The sequence below is a fragment of the Hemitrygon akajei genome, chromosome 20, assembly GCF_048418815.1.
Source record: "Hemitrygon akajei chromosome 20, sHemAka1.3, whole genome shotgun sequence".
Lineage (NCBI taxonomy): Eukaryota > Metazoa > Chordata > Chondrichthyes > Myliobatiformes > Dasyatidae > Hemitrygon > Hemitrygon akajei.
This window is the reverse complement of record NC_133143.1, coordinates 15,204,721-15,225,337: the sequence shown is the minus strand read 5'-3', so window position 1 is coordinate 15,225,337 and position 20,617 is coordinate 15,204,721. Positions and strand designations below refer to the sequence as shown.

The following is a 20,617-nucleotide window of genomic DNA, read 5'->3' as shown; positions in this document are numbered from 1 at the left end:
AAAGGATTATCATACGAGAAACTTTTGATGGCTCTGGGTCTGTACTCACTGGAATTCAGAAAGATGTAGGGGGATCTCATTGAAACCTTTTGAATGTTGAAAGGCCCATACAGAGTAAATGCAGAAAGGATGTTTCCCTTGGTGGGAGAGTCTAGGACAAGAGGGCACAGCCTCTGGATAGAGGAGCGCTCTTTCAAAACAGAGATGCAGTGAAATATCTTTAGCCAAAGGGTCATGAATTTGTGGAATTTGTTGTGTTACGTATCCCGTAACTGGATCACTTACCAGCAAAGATAGAGAGGTCCGCTGAAGTCTGATGGTACCATTTTCAAACGTTTTTATTTACAAAGGGGCACAAAAGTAAGGTTAATACAAACATTCAGATGCCATAAGTCGTCAATACTCAATCTAAAGCGCAGGTATAGTAATAACCAATAAGAAATAAACTCTATCGTTGTCTAGGGGTAATGTATATATTGTCCGCTGTATACCTGAAAGTCTCTTGTGGTCACTGCAGTTCCACCAGCTGCCGTCTGTTGTGGTGTCGCGTTGGTGCACTTTTGTTAGAAAGAGAGAGAGAGATAGAGATTGAATGAAACAGTTACCCGACAGGTTTTCCAACCTTCAGGAGTTCAGTTCGTCGAAGTCTCATTGGGAAATGGACGCTCATTTGTGGCTTCCCCTGTAGCTAAGCCGTTCTTCCGTGGTGAGGTCGCCAATCCCAGGCAAGGAAAAGACGCACACGAACCCCACCACCGGCTGTCGCTATCAAAACGCTGTCGCAGGATTTCTAGCGTCTCTTCTGGTGCGTTTGAAGGGGTCGTCCCGTCCCCCCAGATCCTCCTTTATACTTCCTCACGTGATCGCAGGTGTCAATCTCTCTCTCAACCAGCCCACTTTGCCCGAGGGCTTTACACGTGGTCTTCATGAGACAATAGCCAGGGTCGCTTTATTCTGCTTCCCGGTGGAACGTGGTCTTCAGCACGTCTCCCTCTCTCTCCCATTTCCTGTGGCTGTTCAGCACGTCTCTCTCCCTCTTGGGTCATTGACCCCCCCCCCCCCCCCTTCACTAGGGCTCTTGCGATTCTCGCAAAGGAGGGGACTGGTATAACAGTTGCCACATCCAGCTGTGGAAGCCAGGTCGTTGGCTGTATTTAAGACAGAGATTGATAGTTCTTAATTGTTCATGGCATTAAAGGTTACAGGGAGAAGGTCGTGGACTAGTGTTGAGGAGGAGAAAGTAAAAGGACTAGCCATGATTGAGTGGCGGAGCAGATTCGATGAGCCATATGGTCTAATTCTGCTCCTATGTCATATGGTCTTATGTTCTAAATGGCATTTAATTATTAATCCAATAAATAACTATTTCACTTGAGTGGCGGAGCAGACTCGATGAGCCATATGGTCTAATTCTGCTCCTATGTCATATGGTCTTATGTTCTAAATGGCATTTAATTATTAATCCAATAAATAACTATTTCACAAAGTTGTGCAATGCAGCGTCAATAAATATATTTAAAAATATTCACATTCTAACAACACACAAGAGCCACCACAGCACACAATAACACACGTTTTAATAATATTATACCCTTTTATCAGCCAAAACTGTTTTTCTGTAATTAGCCCAACATCCCTCTTTAAATTTGTATTTGTAAATTTTGTGCAATGTGGAGTATTTGAGTACCACTGTTAGTAGATCTGGTGTGCAATGATGTATTACGTCATAAGTTACAGCTGGATTTCTGGATTTCAAGGACAATGTGCTAGATTGAGCATTGCAATAATATATTGTATGACATTTGACTTGCAGGAATGGGTAAAGAGTAAGGGAAGTGATTTAATTGGAACTGAATTCTGAAGAACAGGCAAGACTTGATCCACTGAATGAATTTCTATACTGCAGTGTTAAACGAAAAGCTCAAAAATAATTTGCATTTATACAATAAAAGAAGTAAGTGTCAGAATGTCTAGGCCGATGCCCGACTGAAGCGTTGCAGGACCACACGGAACATCGGGAGCAGTGGGTTAGCTGCTGGGGGTTGCATGCCTGGAGAGCTGAGCTTTTTTGGTGCTGACTCTCCAGACTCAGAGCTCAGAAAATCGATGCAACAGACTTTTAACATCATAAATCAGCGAGTTGTTAGTTATATCTCCCCTCTTGCTGTGAAACGGGGACACCTCTTATTTCTTATTTTCCCTTATTAGAGAGAGAGCGAGAGAAAGAGAGAATTACTGGGTGAATGAGTAGTTTTGGGGGTACTGCAGTTCTGTGTCATTGATGCTTTGCTTGAGCGCTCGGTGGAGGATACTGATGCTTTTTTGCTGATGGGGGTGGGGGGGGTCATTGCCTTGCTGAAAAAGAATCTCAGGATGTACATTGTATACATTTCTCTGACATTAAATGCACCTGTTGAAACCTATTGAAAAACTCATTTCATTTCTTTTTCCACAAATTCTGCCTGGTTTGCTCAGTTTACCCAGCAATTTCACTTTTATTTCAGATTTCCAGAAACCACAGTTTTTAGATTTGCAGAAATGCAATGCCTTTCATGGCTTCTTGATATTCCAAAGTGGTTTCTGATATTACTAAAGCCAAATTATTGTTGAGGAGATCTATAAATCTACAGTTTTACAATCTACAGGAGATCTACAGTTTTTACCATGGTGCATTCATTGACTGCTCCAACCATTGGTGCTTATGCCCGATGAAATCTGAATGTTTATAGGAAAGAAAGTTATTTGGATTCTAGCTATGTTTTAGAATCTCTAGTTCTCTCTCTGATATTGTATTTTTGAAACATTCATTCAGTTTTATTGAAAATATTTATCAGCATTTATTTATTTTACTTTCAGACAAAATTCAAGAAGCACAAAAAGAATTGCGGGTTCCTGAAAGTGCTCACAAAAGCTTGCAAGTCACTGAAGGCACAAGAAAAGGTTGGTTTCAGTTCAATATATATACATTAAAGGAAGAGTGGTAGTAATTCTTGCACTATTCATCTCCAGAATTTGAATACTGTATTCTTAGTTGCTGCCTGCTGATCTTATTGTTTAGTTAATGAACAGGAAAGCATCTTGTGACCATTTGGCAGAATTAAAGCATACTTGCTTAATTTACAAATATGAAGACCTTTGTGGTTCATAATGAATCTGCACGAGACATTTGTCAAGTTCATCAGCATCTGATGCTTCAGAAATTTTACATTGGCTATGATGGTGTAGCATAAGGGGACTAGTTTCCAGGGGAGTATGTTACATATCGACATTAATATGTGCCTGGTGTATATTAAGATTCCGTTGTAATTTTAGCACATTTTAAGGTGTTACTTTCTGGATGAATGATAGTATAAATCATTTTAAAAAGAATGGAAAGATAAAAGTAATATATTGAGTATCAAAAACATTTACCTTGGGTAAAAGGAACACATTAAATCAAAACAGAGAAATAAGTAATGTTTAATAAAAGCATTATAGAAAGAGGGTTGGGCTGTGTGCCACAGATAACTCTCCTTCATATACTGTAAGCTCAAAGGCTGCAAGGAACAAACTGAGAAATGAGACAGGATCTACTTGGAAAAGAATAAATGGTAACAATTACTGACTGCAAGATGGTCAGGATTGGAAATTAATACTTAATAGTACATATTGCAGAAAGAATAGGAAAATTTGAAGCAGCTTAGGCGTAACCTAAATGGAATTAAGTATAAAATAGCGATACACTATGTTCAGTAGCAGGAGAGAATTTCAGAATTATGTAGGGATGCCCTGAATGCAGTTGTAAGGCCAAATGTATTTACGTAGGTACTAGACAAGCATGTAGAAAAAGCATTGTGATTTTGTGGAGAGTTTAACTTTGATATCAAATGGAATAAGCAGACAAGCTAGTGTCTGAAATGTAATAAATGTTTTGTTTTGAGAATAGTTTAGGCAGTGGAATTTTTAAATTTATCTTTATTTATTTAGTGATACGGCGTGGAGAAGGCCCTTCTGTCCCTTTGAGCCCCGTCACCCAGCAACTCAGCAACATCAATTAACTGTAACCTCATCACAGGACAATTTAAAATGACCAATTAATCAATCCAGTACTTCTTTGAAAACTGGAGCACCTTGGGAAAACCCATATATTCCATGGGGAGGACATACAGAGAGACTCCTTACACAACTGTACCAGAATTGAACTTCGAACTCTGAGCTGTTATAGCATCATGTTAACTGCTATGGTACTGTGGACCATGTTTTAACTGACAATCTGCTATCTGACTGTTCGGAAATCCTGATTGTTTGACATCTGGTTAACTGAGTGCTGATTCTACACTCCTGTTAGCTTACTGGGGTCCCCAGTTCCCACATTTCCTTTGACTTACTGGGACCTCATTCTCACACACTCTTCAATACAGTTGGCCCTCCTTAGCCACGGGGAATTGGTTCCGGGACCCCTCGTGGATACCAAAATTCGTGGATGCTCAAGTCCCTTATTCACCCTGTCTCAACAGGGTGGACCTTAGGACCCAGCGGAACCCCAGACCTTATTTAACCTGTCTCAGTGCGGTGGGCATTAGGACCCGGCGCCAGAGCTCTAAATGCGCAGTGTTTCTGTTCACGAAAATAATCACGATCATGATTGAAAATAAAGTGGAAATAATAAAGCGATTGAAAAGAGGTGAAACGCCATTGATCATTGGAAAAGCGTTAGGCTACGTCGATCAACGGTCGGAACAATTTTAAAGGATAAGGTGAGAAAGGCTGTGCCCCGATGAAAGCTACAATTATTACTAAGCAACGCAGTGGTTTAATTATTGGATTTTGGGGTTTTGGGTTTTTGATCCTCCACATCAACCCGGCACGGTGGAGGGCGCACTAGGGAGCAATCTGTCCTGAGTCCCGAGAACTTCCGTTCCCAAGCCGGCGCTGAAACATGTTCTTAAGTGTTTTATATGCATAGAAAGGTAAAATATATACTATATACTAAGACAAACGTTTGACTAACTGACGCTAAATAATACCGGATGTACCTGTTCCAACTTACTTAGTAAGAGAACTTCCAATTTTTTCAATCCCGATGCACGATAACCCACGCACATCCTCCCATATACTTTAAATCATCTGTAAATTACTTATAATACCTAATACAATGTAAATGCTATGTAAAATGGTTGTTACACTGCATTGTTTAGGGAATAATGACAAGAAAAAAAAGTCTGTATGTGCTTGAACAACAAGTGCTGGAAGAGCAGTTCTGGGTTTTTGCAATTCGCAGTTGGTTGAATTCGCGCATGCGGAATCTGTGGATAAGGAGGGCCGACTGTATATTGCAGCGTCGGTTGCCACACTCCCCCTAACTCATTGGGTTTCAAGTCCCACACTAACTTTGATATACTGGTGTTGCCCTGTAGCTCACTCTTTAATATACTGGGGCTCTGGTTCCTGTGATTCTTTTCATGCACTGGGCCCCCAGTAAAGATTTAAATATCTCTTCCACTACCCTAGCAATCCTCTTCTTTGTCTGGGATAAATCCAAACCACCTTAATGCTTACTTGAGACATCTATTAACTCCACTTTTAATCTTAACAAGCTCTGGAATTTCACAGTCTCAACTAAAATCTCCAATTACAATGTCTTTCTCCTTAATGAATATAGGTGAAAGTATTAATTTGACATTCTTCATATGTCCTCTGGTTCTTGGTCCCTAAAGGGGTCCACTGTTTCCCCGTTATCCTCTTACTTTTAGTAAAGAAAAAAACCTTGGGATTGTGGCGACCCACTTTCTGCGCAGTCGAACCAGCTCACAAATAGCCAGCGCGCGGGGAGAGTCTTTGGTAATGCACCTTTCACGTCATTCCCGCCCGGAGAGGGCGGGCGCTAGGGATTGAAATACCAGTGCCGCGAAGTTTGAATAAACTAGTCTCGAAACAACTTATTTCAGCGTTATTTCAGCGCTGTGTGTAGCACATTGTTACATTGGTGACCCCGACGGTCCAAACGGGATTTGGGCCAAAGATGACCGACTCTTCATCTGTTCATGCAGTTTCGCTACAACTGCCGACTTTCTGGACACTGCGACCACGCGTGTGGTTTAGCCAAGCAGAAGCCCAGTTCCAGATTTGGCAGATATCCTCTGATTCCACGCGTTACTACCATGTGGTGAGCGCCCTTGACCAGGAAACGACCGCCCAGGTTGCGGATTTCATACAGTCGCCTCCGGAAGAACACAAATATGAAGCATTCAAGGCGCTGCTCATTGGGACCTTTGGCCGCTGGCCACCAGGACAGCCTCTTGTACGTCTGGGACAAACAGTCGGGACACTGCTTCTTGGTCAACTTGCAAGGGAAAAGACTGGTACATGCCGAGACTTTCCAGACGTTCTCCCTGGGTGAAGCCAAGTTGCCGGCCCCACACCTGGACTCCATCATGCTGTCGGACAACGAATTCACCAGACTCCTGGCGGGCTTCCCATCGATTCTGACACTGCAGTTCACGGCAGCCATGCCCAGACACGGGGTACAGCACCACATTCCGACCCAGGTACCACCCCTCCACGCCCCGGGAAGGCTCCCCCCCGGAAAAGCTCCGCCTGGCGAAGGAGGAATTCAAGCGGATGGAGGAATTGGGGATCATACGGCGGTCCGACAGCCCATGGGCCTCCCCCCTGCACATGGTGCCCAAAGCAACAGGGGGCTGGAGACCATGCGGCAACTACCGCAGGCTGAACAAGGCTACAACACCAGACCGCTACCCTGTGCCGCACATTCAGGATTTTGCAGCAAACCTGCACGGCGCACGGATCTTCTCCAAGGTGGACCTCATCCGGGGATACCATCAAATCCCGATGCATCCGGACGACTTCCCCAAAACGGCACCCATCATCCCTTTCGGCCTTTTCGAGTTCCTCCGCATGTCGTTCGGCCTAAAGAATGCCGCACAGACGTTTCAGCGGTTAATGGACGCGGTGGGACGCGACCTGGACTTCGCTTTCATCTATTTGGACGACATCCTCATAGCCAGCAGCAGTCATCAGGAGCATCTGTCCCACCTCCGTCAACTCTACGCCCGACTGAGTGAATACGGCCTGACAATCAACCCAGCCAAATGCCAGTTCGGGCTCGACACCAGTAGTCCTGGGCCACAGGATTACTAAAGATGGGGCCACCCCTCTGCCCGCTAAGGTAGACGCAGTCCGCCATTTCCCCCGACCCAACACAATCAAAGGCCTTCAGGAATTCGTGGGTATGGTAAATTTCTACCACCGTTTCCTCTCTTCAGCTGCCCGAATCATGCTGAAGAGAGGAATTCTTGCTGAAATCATGCTGAATTCGCCCTGATGTTGGGTAAGGGCAAGAACATTACCTGAGACGAGGGGTCTGCCGCCGCTTTCATTAAAACGAAAGAAACCTTGGCAAACGCCACGATGCTAGTGCACCCCAGAATGGAAGTCCCTACCGCCCTCACAGTGGACGCATCTAACATGGCAGTCGGTGGGGTGCTGGAACAACTCATCGAGGGTCGCTGGCAACCCCTGGCGTTTTTCAGCAAACACCTGTGACCACCCGAGCTCAAATACAGTGCTTTCGACCGGGAACTGTTGGCGCTATATCTGGCAATCCGGCATTTCAGGTACTTCTTAGAAGGCAGGCCGTTTGCCGTGTTCACGGACCACAAACCGTTGACCTTCGCGTTCACGAAGGTTTCCGATCCCTGGTCGGCTCGCCAGCAGCGACATTTGTCCTACATCTCAGAGTACACGACGGACATCCAGCACGTCTCGGGAAAGGACAACGTCATGGCGGACGCACTCTCCAGACCAGCTGTCCAGGCCCTGTCCCTGGGGGTGGACTATGCAGCACTGGCAGAGGCGCAGCAGGCAGACGATGAGATGCCCAGCTACAGGACCGCAGTCTCGGGTTTGTAGCTGCAGGACTTTCTTGTAGGCCCAGGTGATAGGACCCTCCTGTGCGCCGTGGCTACCGGCCAGCCTGGAGGCGGCGGGTTTTCGACTCCATACACGGTTTGGCGCACCCATCTATCAGGACAACCATCCGGCTGGTCTCCAGCAAGTTCACGTGGCATGGACTTCGCAAGCAGGTCAGTGAATGGGTCAGAACGTGCACGCAGTGCCAAACAGCCAAGGTACAGCGGCACACTAAAGCCCCGCCACAGCAGTTCGAACCCACCCACCGGAGGTTCGACCACATTCACGTGGATATCGTGGGCCCCCTACCAGTGTTCCGAGGAGCGCGGTACCTCCTAACGGTGGTAGAATGGTTCACGAGGTGGCCAGAGGTGGTCCCGCTCACCAACACATCTGCCGATTCCTGCGCCCGAGCACTGATCGCAACCTGGGTAGCACGCTTCGGGGCACCGGCCCACATTACCTCCGACAGAGGTGCCCAGTTCACCTCCAGCCTGCGGTCAGCTGTGGCCAGCCTGTTGGGAACGCAGCTGCACCACACTACTGCCTACCACCCACAGTCGAACGGACTGGTGGAACGCTTCCACCGTCACTTGAAGTCGGCTCTCATGGACCACCTGAGAGGACCTAACTGGGTGGACGAGCTTCCCTGGGTCCTGCTTGGAATTCGTACAGCGCCCAAAGAGGATCTGCACACCTCGTCGGCTGAGATGGTGTACGGCGCACCCCTGGCTGTCCCGGGAGAGTTCATACCAGCCCCAAGGGGGCAAGAGGAAGAACCCGCAGCAGTCCTGGACAGGCTACGCGAAAGGCTCGGCAACCTGGCCCCCGTACCAGCTTAACAGCATGGACTGACCCCGACCCATGTATCCAAAGAACTGCAAAACTGTAAGTTTGTGTTTGTACGAAGGGGCGGACACCGGGCGCCGCTACAGCAGCCGTACGAGGGGCCATTCAGGGTGATCAACAACAACGGGTCCACGTACGTTCTGGACATTGGGGGGAAAGAGGAGGTTTTCACGGTGGACCGACTCAAACCAGCCCATGTGGACTTGGCGCAGCCGGTCGCGGTTCAGGCACCGTGGCGCAGAGGCAGACCTCCCAAACAGAGTCCGACCCAGACTGAGGACATTGGGGGGTGTATCGCCAGTTCTGGGGGGGCGGTTATGTGGCGACCCACTTTCTGCGCAGGCGAACCGGCTCACAAATAGCCAGCGCGCGGGGAGAGACCTTGGTAATGCACCTCTGATGTTATTTCCGCCCGGAGAGGGCGGGTGCTAGGGATTGAAATACCAGCGCCGCGAAGTTTGAATAAACTAGTCTCGAAACGACTTACCAACTGCGTGTCGTTATTTCAGCGCTGTGTGTAGCACATCGCTACTGGATGCTCTTTAATCTTCCTGCCAATAATACTTAATGGCCACTGTACTCTGTACAAGTCTTAGGCACCCTAGATTTTATAAATGGCTTCAGAAGGTATGGTTTCCATAGAGCCCTGATATCAACATCGAAGCTGTCTGGGATTACCTGGAGAGGTAGAAGCAAGTGGGACAGCCAAAGTCTGCAGAAGAACTGTAGTAAGTTCTCCAAGATGCTTGGAACAACCCGCCAGCTGATTATTTTGTAAACCTGCATAACAGTGTGTAGCTAAGAGAATTGATGCAGTTTTAAAGGTCACGCCAAGTATTTTGATTTGATTTAGTATTTATTGTTTACTGTTTTTATAGTCATTTTTTGATACACTTAGAAACTTTTCAATTCCTTATTTTTGTAAGCATCTTTGTTTTATAGATTTTTTACATGTGCAAAAGACTTGTGCATAGTACTGTATATCCTAATTTTTAAAAAATATTCCTCCCTTCAGACTCTTAAAGGGTCTCCTCTATTTTCAGTGCTCTGTACTAAATATTCCCTTTTTCGTTTATTTATTAAACTCTCAATAACCTTTGGCACTCAGGATCCCCTGAACTTGCCATTCTATTACCCTTCATCTGTAGATTCCAAATCATCTGTGGATTTGGAAACATCTACAGTTTCTGTAGATGTTGGAAATCTAAAATAAAAACAGAAAATGCTGGAAATAGCAAGTTAAGCCACCTCTATGGAAAAGAAACAGAGTTAACACTTCATGTCAAAGATCTTCCTTCAGAACAGAGAAGGAGAACTAAAGAAACTTGTTAAGCTACAGGAGAAGAGAAATGTCTCTGATGGGACCATGGGGATAAACTGTAAACATGATTATCTAATCAATGAGTGAATGGGAGCAGTTAGAGAGTAAGAATATCGATAAATGACATCTGTGTTACAAAATGCAGAACAGGAAGTTTGCCTTGCAAGTCAGGCTGAGCATGTCCTCTGCTTGCCAAGAAGGGAAAAAGTAAAAAGGAAAGAAGAAAAAAACAAGCTGAGCTAATATCATAGATAAATGACTGATACAGACAGAGAAATCAAGTTACTTGAAGTAGAATTCAATATTAAGTCTGGAGAGCTACAACGTGTCCAGACTGAAGATGAGATGTTGTTACGCTGCCTTTCATTGGGCCTCAATACAACAGTGTAGAAGGCCACAGACCGACAGGTCAGAATGTGAGAGAGTAATGGCGAATTAAAGTGCCGGGTAACAGGAAGCTCAGGGTTTTCCCTGCAAATTGAACACAGGTTATCTAGTCTAGTCTGCATTGAGTTTCTCTGATGCAGAAGGGACCACACTGAATGCTGAATGCAGGGCACTAGATTGGAAGAAGTTTATGTGAATCACTGTTCTCCTGGAAAGTTTGTTTGGGTCTGGATATGATGGGAAGGGATAATAAGAAGGGACAATTGTGGTATCACCTGCAGTTTGAAAGGAAGATGTTGTAAGAATGGGTGTGATTGGTAGAAATGGAAATTTGGACCAGGGAATCATGAAGGAAACGATCCCTGCAAAGTTCTGAAAGAGGAGGAGAGGGGAAAATTGTGGAAACTCTCCTTTACTCACAGTTTTTCTATGTTCCTCTTATTTGCTCTGATAATGAGATTATCCGTACTATTGCCTCTGAAATGTCTTCCTTCTTCTTGTTTCCCTTTCAACAATTATTAACAAAGCCATCAAGCACATTTTTTTCATTTCTCCTGCCTCTCCTCTCACCAGCTCTCCATCGGGATCCTCAGCTTCCACACCCTTGCATTGTCATTTAACAGATAACACTTTGCAAGTTCTGCCACCTTCAAACAGATCTTGCCATTAGACACATCTTTCATTCTCCTTCCCTTTAAGCATTTTGCAAGGACTATTCCTTTCATAACTCACTGGTACACTTTTTAGTTCCATCAACCATCTGCCTTCATACAACCACAAGCGATGCATCATTTATCCTTTAATTTCTTCCCTTACTATCAAACAGGAAGCTACTAGTGTTTCTAGATGAGCTAGTGCTTCACTTGCACATCTTCAAATCTAGTGTGTTACATTCAGTGTTCGTAATATGATCTCTTCATTGGGAAAACTAAATGCAGGTCAGCTGACTGCTTTGTTGAGTGCCTGCATTCAGTCCATGGGCAAAACTGAGTTTCCCATTATCTACCACTTTAATTCCTCAACCCACTTCCACTCTGACCTGTCAGTCTATGGCCTATCTTGATACAAGGAAGTCCAATGCAAGCTAGAGGAACCTCGTCTTCCATCTGGGCCTGTTGCAGCCACTTTTGTTTCAATATTGAATTCTGCAACTATAGGTAGCTTGATTTCTGGGTCTATTGCAGTCATTCATCTCTGAAATTGGCTGTGCTTTTTACTTTTCATCTGGGAATGGGACCCACTGGGCTTGTCCACCATCTCTGCATTCCACAACTCCCACATTCTTTAACTTTTGCTTTTTTGTCTACATTCTCATCCTAATGGCTGACATTCATTCATTGACTGGATAGCTTTGTTTACAGTCCATTCTCATGGTCACCTCAATTTACACTATCAGACATTGTCCCTTCATCCACCTTCCCCACAGTTTTTTCTATACAGTTCTGGCAAAGTGTCTGAAACATTAACTCTTTCACTTCCCACAGATGTGGTCTTACTTGCTCAGTATTTCCAACATTTTCTGCTCTTTTTGTCTCACTTTTAAACAACTGCAACTTATCTTCAAAGTTCCATTTCAATGTCTGAACTGATCAGGAGTTGCCTTGCAGCATTAATTTGATACAACCTCACATTATTGAATGGTGACAGCCTTTCTGTGTGAGCTGCAGCAAAAGAAGGAGAAGAAGAAAAAAGTGGAGGAGGATGTCAGGTGACTGTGATGAAGAGATGTCTCAAGGTCTCTTTCCATGATCTTGATATCCTGGTTGTGAAAGTAACTTAAAAAATATTGATTCCATACTAGATCGTGCATGAAGAGTGCTAACAAAGGCTTGATGAGCCAAATGGCCCTTTTAATGTTGTAATGCTTCTTTGATTGTAATACCTTCCACCAAGCAGAGATTTATGGCTTCCCCAACCACTTAGTGAAGATTGTACTCATAATGGATATCACCCTCGCAAGAGTGAGCTCATCTTCTTACAGACACATTCAAGCACAGCCAGTTAATAAAATGATCCAGGCAGTGACACATGAGTTTGGGCATCAGTTTGCACATGGCTCAAAGGAGACTGCATTACATTGTTTGAGTAGCAGTCTGTGGGTACTGTCAGAACACCAATAGTGAAAGTGTGAATGTCACCATACTTTATTAATACAATGTGGGAAGTTCTTTTTTTTTTGTAATTTATTTTTTTATTGAAGTTCATCATCAAACAAACATTTCCATAAGATGTGTTTCAGCCATTGTACCTATTTATCATATAATCATATATATCACAAATCTCCACAGAGTATTTATCTGAGGTACACACTTATAGAAAAGAGTGGAGAGAAAAAACAAGCAAAAGGGAAGAACTATGTACAAGTAGGGAGTGATCTTTTGTTTTTACAACAGATTCATTGATTTGTGAGAATGAAGTCAGGCCTATGAAGCATTATTTAGTTAAACCATTTTTCCCAGTATGAATCAAATTATTCCAAATTGGATAAAATTCTTTTACGTTTGATTGGATTTAATAGCCCATTGACATTAAAAGAAATGAATTTTACCTTGTCCTTAGCCATCTGTATTTATCTGTCAATGTACCATTGAAATTAGAATAAAACTTAATCGATCTACTCCCTGAACAAATAAGAACCAAGGAACACAGATAATAACAAAAATGGCAACGAATGTGGGAGTCCAAGGCTGAGGTCACTAGTAGATGACCCTGCGTTGAGCTAGAGGAAATGTCTAGCTGTGGGGGATAACCCCTTCTTACTTTGTGAGTTGAGGGCCCCCAATGCAGTATTCATAAAAGTCAGTGAACAAATCCATTACACAGAAAAAATTTCCCTGTGTACTCCTGCTATATATATATATATACACACACACATACATACACACACATTACATACGTATATATACTCATTTTGGTGGGGAAAAAGGAGTAAGTGAGCGAATAAAGAATAACAACTAAGTAATATAAAATCCACATTATAATAAGTATTTCTCAAGATAGGTATATCACCATCTGCTTTTGCTTTCATTTAGTTTCTCAACATTTTTAAAGTTAGCCAAACCTTATGGCTCTTCTGAAGGGGGTGAGGACTGTCTTTGGGAAACTCCCGGTCTTTTCCTGATATATTTCTCTCGGCCTCCTCCCGTCTCCTGCCTTCTCGATTCTCGCACTATTTCCCAAGCGGAGTGGGACAGTTCCTCAGTCAGGCTTTCCTTCATTTTGGTGACACTGACGGGCAAACCTCTGGCCTTCATGTCTGTAGTCGCTTCTTCCACTGTCTGGTACAACCGCGTCCTGTTGTCATAAAACACTCAAAGTTTAGCAGGGTACGGAGTTTGAAATCTAATCTTATTTTGCTTTAGTACTCGCTTTACTTCAGAGTATTCTTTGCATTTCTGCAGGACCGCGGGGGGGGGGGGGGGTAATCTTGGTCAAAATATATTAATTTATCGTCGAAAAACACTCTCTTCTTACCCCAGGCCCTTTGTAGAATCTGCGTCTTTGTGCTGTACCGAAGGAATTTAATTATTATAGAGCGTGGCTTTCTGTCCTGGGTAGGTTTCGGAACCAGCGTGCGGTGCGTCCTCTCGATTTCCAGCTTCATAACCGAGGGAATATCCAGCGTGTCCCGCAGTAGCTTTTTGACAAACTCCGTCATAGACGAGCCCTCCACTCCTTCAGGAACGTTATAGATTCTGATATTTTTCCGCCGTGATCTTCCCTCCAGGTCAAGCAGTTTACCTTCTTGGTGATGTAATATTTTTATTGTCTTACTCAGTATCCGTTCCATGTTTTGAACGCGATCTTCCACCTTCTCAATTTGAGTCTCTGCCACCGCTATTTTTTGATTAAGGTGAGCTCTGCCTTAATATCCCGGAGCTGCTGCTTTATTTCTTTCAGGATTTCGAAGATATTCGCCGCTTCACCTGAATGAGGCTCAGTAGCCGCCTCTCTCGCACGCGGTCGGGTCGGAGAGCCGCTCGCTGCACTCCTCTCGGACGCAGGCTCCGCAGTGTCGCTTTTTTTATTTCCGTTCTTTTTCCCCATTCTTGCCCCTCTTTTCAGTTCAAATATTTTTCAAAAAATATTATATTTGATGGAATAACGGGGCTTAATACGCGTTTTTCCAGAGGAGCTAGTGTCTTAAGCTGCCATTCTCGACGATGACGTCACCGGAACCAATGTGGGAAGTTCGTGATCCACAGATACCCTGGAACACTCCTGAGCTTTGTATCAGTAAATTCTAAGAAACTGCACCAGTGTGCAGATTTTGAAGACATTAACCAATGCTGCCTTGAGTTTCCAACATTCAGGACCAAAGAACTCTTGACCTTACTAGCTATGTCAATATGGCTTTGCACCTTATTGTCTACCTGCACTGCACTTTCTCTGTGTCTGAAAATCTTTATTCTACATTCTGCTGCAACATACACAAAATGCTGAATGAACTGAGCAGGTCATGCAAGATCTATGGGAATGAATAAACAGTCGACTTTTCTTCAGAACTGGAAAGGAAGGGGAGACACTAGAATAAAAAGATGGGGGGAGGGGAAAGAAGACTAGCTAAAAGGTGATAGTTGAAGCCGGGTGGATGAGAAAGAAAAAGAGCTGGAATAGAAGGAATCTGATAGGAGAGAAGAGTGGGCCATGGAAGAAAGGGAAGAAGGAGAGGCAGCAGGAGGAGGTGGCAGGCAGGTAAGGAGAAGAGGTAAGAGGCCAGAGTGGGGAATAGGTGAAGACAGAATGGGAAGGGGAAAATAGAAAATTATTACCAGAAGGAGAAATCGATGTTCATGCCATCAGGTTGGAGGCAACCTAGACGAGGTATGAGGTATTGCTCCTCCAACCTGAGAGTGGCCTCATCGTGGTAGAAAAGGAAGCCTTGGACTGACATATCGAAATGGGAATGGGGAGAGGAATTAAAATGGTTGGCCACAGGGGAATTCTACTTTTGGTGGTTGGAACATTTTGTCTCCTCTCAGATTCCTTCTTTTCCAATCCTTTACCTTCTAGCTAGTCCTCCTTCCCCTTCCCAGCATTTTTAGTTTAGCATCTTTCACCCTTTGTGTCATGAAGAAGGACCTCAGCCTGAAATGTTGACTGTTTATTCATTTCCATCGATGTTGCCTGATCTGCTGAGTTCCTCCAGCATTTTGTGTCTGTTGCTCTGGATAACCAGCATCTGCAGAATCTTTTGTGTCTTTATTCAGTTATTGTTTTACTTTGTACTGTTGTAATGAAGTAATCTGTATGGACAGCAGGCAGAAAAATGTTTTTCACTACACCTTGGTACATGTGACAGTAAGAAACCATTTACTTGTTTGCACAGTGGTAACTACTGCTTCCTAGCGTGCATGGAAGGGCTCCACTCTGGTTAATGATCTGCAATGTGATACAGTCTTCTCTGTGATCGACATCCCTTGCAGGCCAGAATATGCACTATGTATACCTGTGTGCTGAATCAATCGCATTGTATGGCCCATTGTATCATGATCTTCATTTGAGGATTTCTGGAAACAGATTTAGATATGGCCTTATCTGCTAGTCAATTCTTAGACTGTGATATGGTAGCTGGCTGCCATTGATAAGGTCTAACCTTTGCCTTTGCAAAGAACTTTATGTGGTATGTAGTGTCACATAAGTATGTATGTATGTAGTGTCACTTTATGTAGTGTCAAATAAGATAGCACAGTGTGTCCTTTTCCTTCTGGAAGGGGCTATTAACACACTGATCTTCTTAACACTGTGACAATGGTAGCTGTCCACTATTGACATTTGTCTTCGTTGGGGGGGTGGGGTTGTTAATGTATGATTCTGTAAATCTATACGTAAAATTCTCATGGTGAGGAATGATACAGATCAAATGCTCAATCACCACCTGTAACATATTATAGAGGAGAAGAGGCATTTGAAAGGGTCAATTACAGCACTGCATTTCATTCACTGTGAATTTAGACATTTTTAATTACAGTCTTGTGTCACGTGAGCCCAAAATTGCCAGCTGAGTCTGCTCCTGGAGTTGACCAACTTCTGTTTGTTGAGCTGTGAGGTATGTGTATGCCACAGCATGGTGTGCATGATTGCGGGGAATTTGTCCAAATGAGTAAGACCATGGAATTTTGTTTCTGAGTTTAGCCCCTATCTTCGATGACTCAGGTTTAGCATATTTCTCCATCCATCTCTCAGTGAAGACTCATTTCTATACTGCTATAGGAGGGTATATACTAGCACCAGCGTATAAGCAGTACCTCACTGCACTTCTCAGCTTCATCAGCTAGGATAAAAATAAAGCTGCTCCTTTCTTAGCTCAAGCTCAATAGCAGACATGTACGTTTGTATGTTCAGAGCTGCAGCCTGACTCTTAGTGATGTGTGCTTTAGTAGTTGGGCCTCTTTTAATGGCTGGAACCTTGATGCCACTTAGTGCAGAACCCATTTAACAAGTCTGCATTGTTTCACATTCCCTGTGCTGGTAGAAGTAAACTTTACCTGAGTAATGCAGAGGCTTGCCATATATTGTTGTAGTTGAATCCTGGCTATGCAGGTAAGTCTCTCAATGCTTACTGATTGGAGATGGTTGTTTATTTTATACTAGCAGTTATATAATGTTCATCAGTGTGCATACATAATTTACTCTTTACTTAAGATTTGTACAATTTGTAAGATTTGTCGCCGGTGATTTTAACCACGCGAACCTTTTTTCCCAAATTCCCAAATTCCATCAGTATGTGGACTTTGCAACGAAGGGGGAGAACACGTTGGACCTGGCTTACACAAACATCCCCAACGCGTACCGGGCAGAGCCCCACCCCCACCTCGGATACTCAGACCACATCTCTGTTATGCTAATCCCAGCATACAGACTGCTCGCCAGGTGCTCCAGACCAGTTCAGAAGCAGGTGAAAACCTGGCCAGCAGGAGCCATCTCTGCTCTTCAAGACTGCTTTGAGCACACTGACTGGCACATGTTCAGGGAGGCTGCAACCAAAGGCGACTCTACCAACTTAGAGGAGTACACGGCATCAGTGACCAGCTACATCAGCAAGTGCATTGATGATGTTACTCTGTCCAAGACCATCACTATACGCGCTAACCAGAAGCCATGGATGACCGCGGAGGTGTGTGCACTGCTGAGGACCCATGACTCCGCCTTCACAGCAGGCAACAAGGCAGCCTTAACTACAGCAAGGGCCAAACTGTCCCGGGCCATCAGAGGGGCAGAGCATGCACGTGCCCAGCAAATCCACAGCCACTTCCAGGACAGCGGCGACATGCGGCACATGTGGAAGGGCATCTAGGACATCTCCAATTACAGGACAACATCACCTGACTGTGCGGGTGATGCTTCCCTCCCAGATGTGTTGAATAACTTCTATGCCCGTTTTGAGGTGGAAAATGATGTGGTGACAAGGAAGTCCACCCCTCCTACAAATGACCAGGTGCTGTGTCTCACTGTGGCCAATGTGAGAAGGACCCTGTGCAGGGTCAACCCACGGAAGGCTGCTGGACCAGACAACATACATGGTAGAGTGCTCAGAGGGATGTGCAGACCAGCTAGCAGATGTTCTCACTGACATCTTCAACATCTCCCTGAGCAGCGCCACTGTTCCAACGTGCTTCAAGGCCACCACCATCGTCCCTGTGCCGAAGAAGTCTTCAGTGTCCTGCCTGAATGACTACTGTCCTGTGGCACTCACAGCCATCATCATGAAGTGTTTCGAGAGGCTTGTCATGAGGCATATAAAGACCCTGCTGTCCCCCTCACTGGATATCCTGCAGTTTGCGTACCGTCCCAACCGCTCAACAGACAACGGCATTGCCATCACCCTCCACCTGGCACCTGGACAAAAAAGACACATACCTTCGAATGCTATTCATCAAATGCCCACGCACCCCTCAAACAAACTCTTCTCCCTCCTGCCGTCTGGGAAAAGGCACCGAAGCATTCGGGTTCTCACGACCAGGCTATGTAACAGTTTCTTCCCCCAAGCTATCAGACTCCTCAATACCCAGAGCCTGGACTGACACCTTACTGCCGTATTGTTTTGTTTATTATTTATTGTGTTGCCTGCATTATTTTGTGCACTTTATGCAGTCCTGGGTAGGTCTGTAGTCTAGTGTTGTTTTTTTCTGTGTTGTATTTTACGTAGTTCAGTCTAGTTTTTGTACTGCATCATGGAACACCATGGTCCTGAAAAAACGTTGTCTCATTTTTACTGTGTATTGTACCAGCAGTTATGGTCAAAATGACAATAAAAGTGACTTGACTTGACTTGTCTGAACATAAGAAATAGGAGCAGGAGTAGGCCATCCGGCCCATCAAGCCTGCCCCACCATTCAATAAAATCATGGCTGATCTGTCCGTAAACTCAGCTCCATCTACCTGCCTTTTCCCCATAACCCTTAATTCCCCTACTATTTAAAAATCTATCTAATTGTATCTTATGTGGGGTTCTTAGTACTATTACCTGTAATGCTAACTGTTAACTGCTAATAAAATGGCTTCTCTGTAGTATTAATAATAAGATGGCTTCTTTGTAATGTTAACTGCTGAGGTAATGGGTTTTCTGTAGCAGCATGTTTGGGTTATGATTAGTGTTAATGGGACTTTTATCCAATGGGAGAGATGTTATTCTTTCTTGTCTGTCTAAAGCTGTTAGTTTGCGCGGGTTTTGGGATTTTCAGAGTGGAGAGGCAAAGAAGAAGGACGTGCGGGAAGTGCTCTGGTTGACCACTGTGGTTGGTCACAGGCCGAGGGTCGTGGAGATCTGAGGAGATCAAATGGTGGAGAGAGTACTCTACTTCTTGAGCTCCAATGATTTTATGCACAAACTGATAAACTCTGATAAGTGTGGTGCCTTTTTTTTTTCACTTTTGTGCTTGTATTTGTTTCTCTATTAACCTCCTAGTTCCAGTAAAATTATAAAGTGTAATCATTTTCTTGCATATTGTGTACTCTCTGATATTTTATGTTGTGGGTGTGTACTGGAGTGCATCACACCGTATCCCCACCAATGCAATTACAGAGTTGGCGGCGTAAGTGTCAGTTTACCCTAGACGAACAGGAGTCAATTGGGGCATAGTCACTACATTTAAATATATATAGTGAAGAAGCCTTAACTGCTTCCCTGGCAGAGAATTCCACAGATTTACCACTCTCTGGGAAAAACAGTTTCTCCTCATCTCCATCCTAAATCTTCTCCCCTGAATCTTGAGGCAATGTCCCCTAGTTCACCTACCAATGGAAACAACTTTCCTACTTCTATCTTCTCTATTCCTTTCAAAATTTTATATGTTTCTGTAAGATCCCCTCTCATTCTTCTGAATTCCAGAGAGTATAGTCCCAGCTGATTCAATCTCTCCCCATAGGTTAACCACTTCATTTCTGGTATCAACCTTGCCAACCGATTTATGGATAGGTTTGCCTTAATTTATTGTTTTTTTTTGGCTATCTCATCTAAATATATGCAAACTATGCTTAGTCTAGTTTCAGATCTCGTGTGCACTGGGAACAGAGATCTTGGGCAAGTATGGAATTCTTTCGTAATTGTGCCAATGGATTGCTTACTTACAGTTCAGCACACAGCTCATGGAGTCATGGAACACAGGCCTTGGCTTTTAATGCTCTTTTAATACTCTGTCTGCCTTCTTAGCTGCTCCTGTTGATGGTAGATGCATTGGTGGGATGAGAGCATACCAAATGCTATTACATACTGTATATGGCACTGTTCGGCTTCACCTGATACCAACTGTTAGTCATGATCTGAACCAACTTTACTGGAATGCTGTGAATGGCAAATGCAGGTTGAAACTTATTTGTCTTTTGGATGAGTATGTCTTTATATTAAAGCTACTGTTCATGCCTCTTTTGGCAATAACTGACAGGCACTCATTCAAATGGTCTGGTTGACCATTTCCAGGATTGAGTTGCTGGCACATTGTGCACCCAGGTGTTAATTCTTACACTTGATTGTCAGTGCAAGACCAACGCAACAAAACATTGATTATGACCTTCATGTTCATAGTTCTGGTGTAAATAAATGAATTCATTCATGATTCCATGTCTTATTTCAGTGGGAATCAGAATTTGATGGCCCTATGTCAAACATTCTTGATGTGCTGAAAGTTAAAATTGCTTGTTGAGAAAGGT

General features: G+C 44.1%; 1 protein-coding gene across 7 annotated transcripts in view; it reads left to right on the top strand.

Moving 5' to 3' along the window:
* The window catches only part of hivep1 (HIVEP zinc finger 1), a 281,993-nt gene that overhangs the window by 126,190 nt on the left and 135,186 nt on the right, over positions 1 to 20,617 (top strand). For all 7 annotated transcript variants that reach the window (XM_073023908.1, XM_073023907.1, XM_073023913.1 and 4 more), the window contains one exon: positions 2,857 to 2,940. In XM_073023908.1, the coding sequence (XP_072880009.1) occupies positions 2,857 to 2,940 (84 nt within the window). The remainder of the gene's footprint in view (positions 1 to 2,856; positions 2,941 to 20,617) is intronic.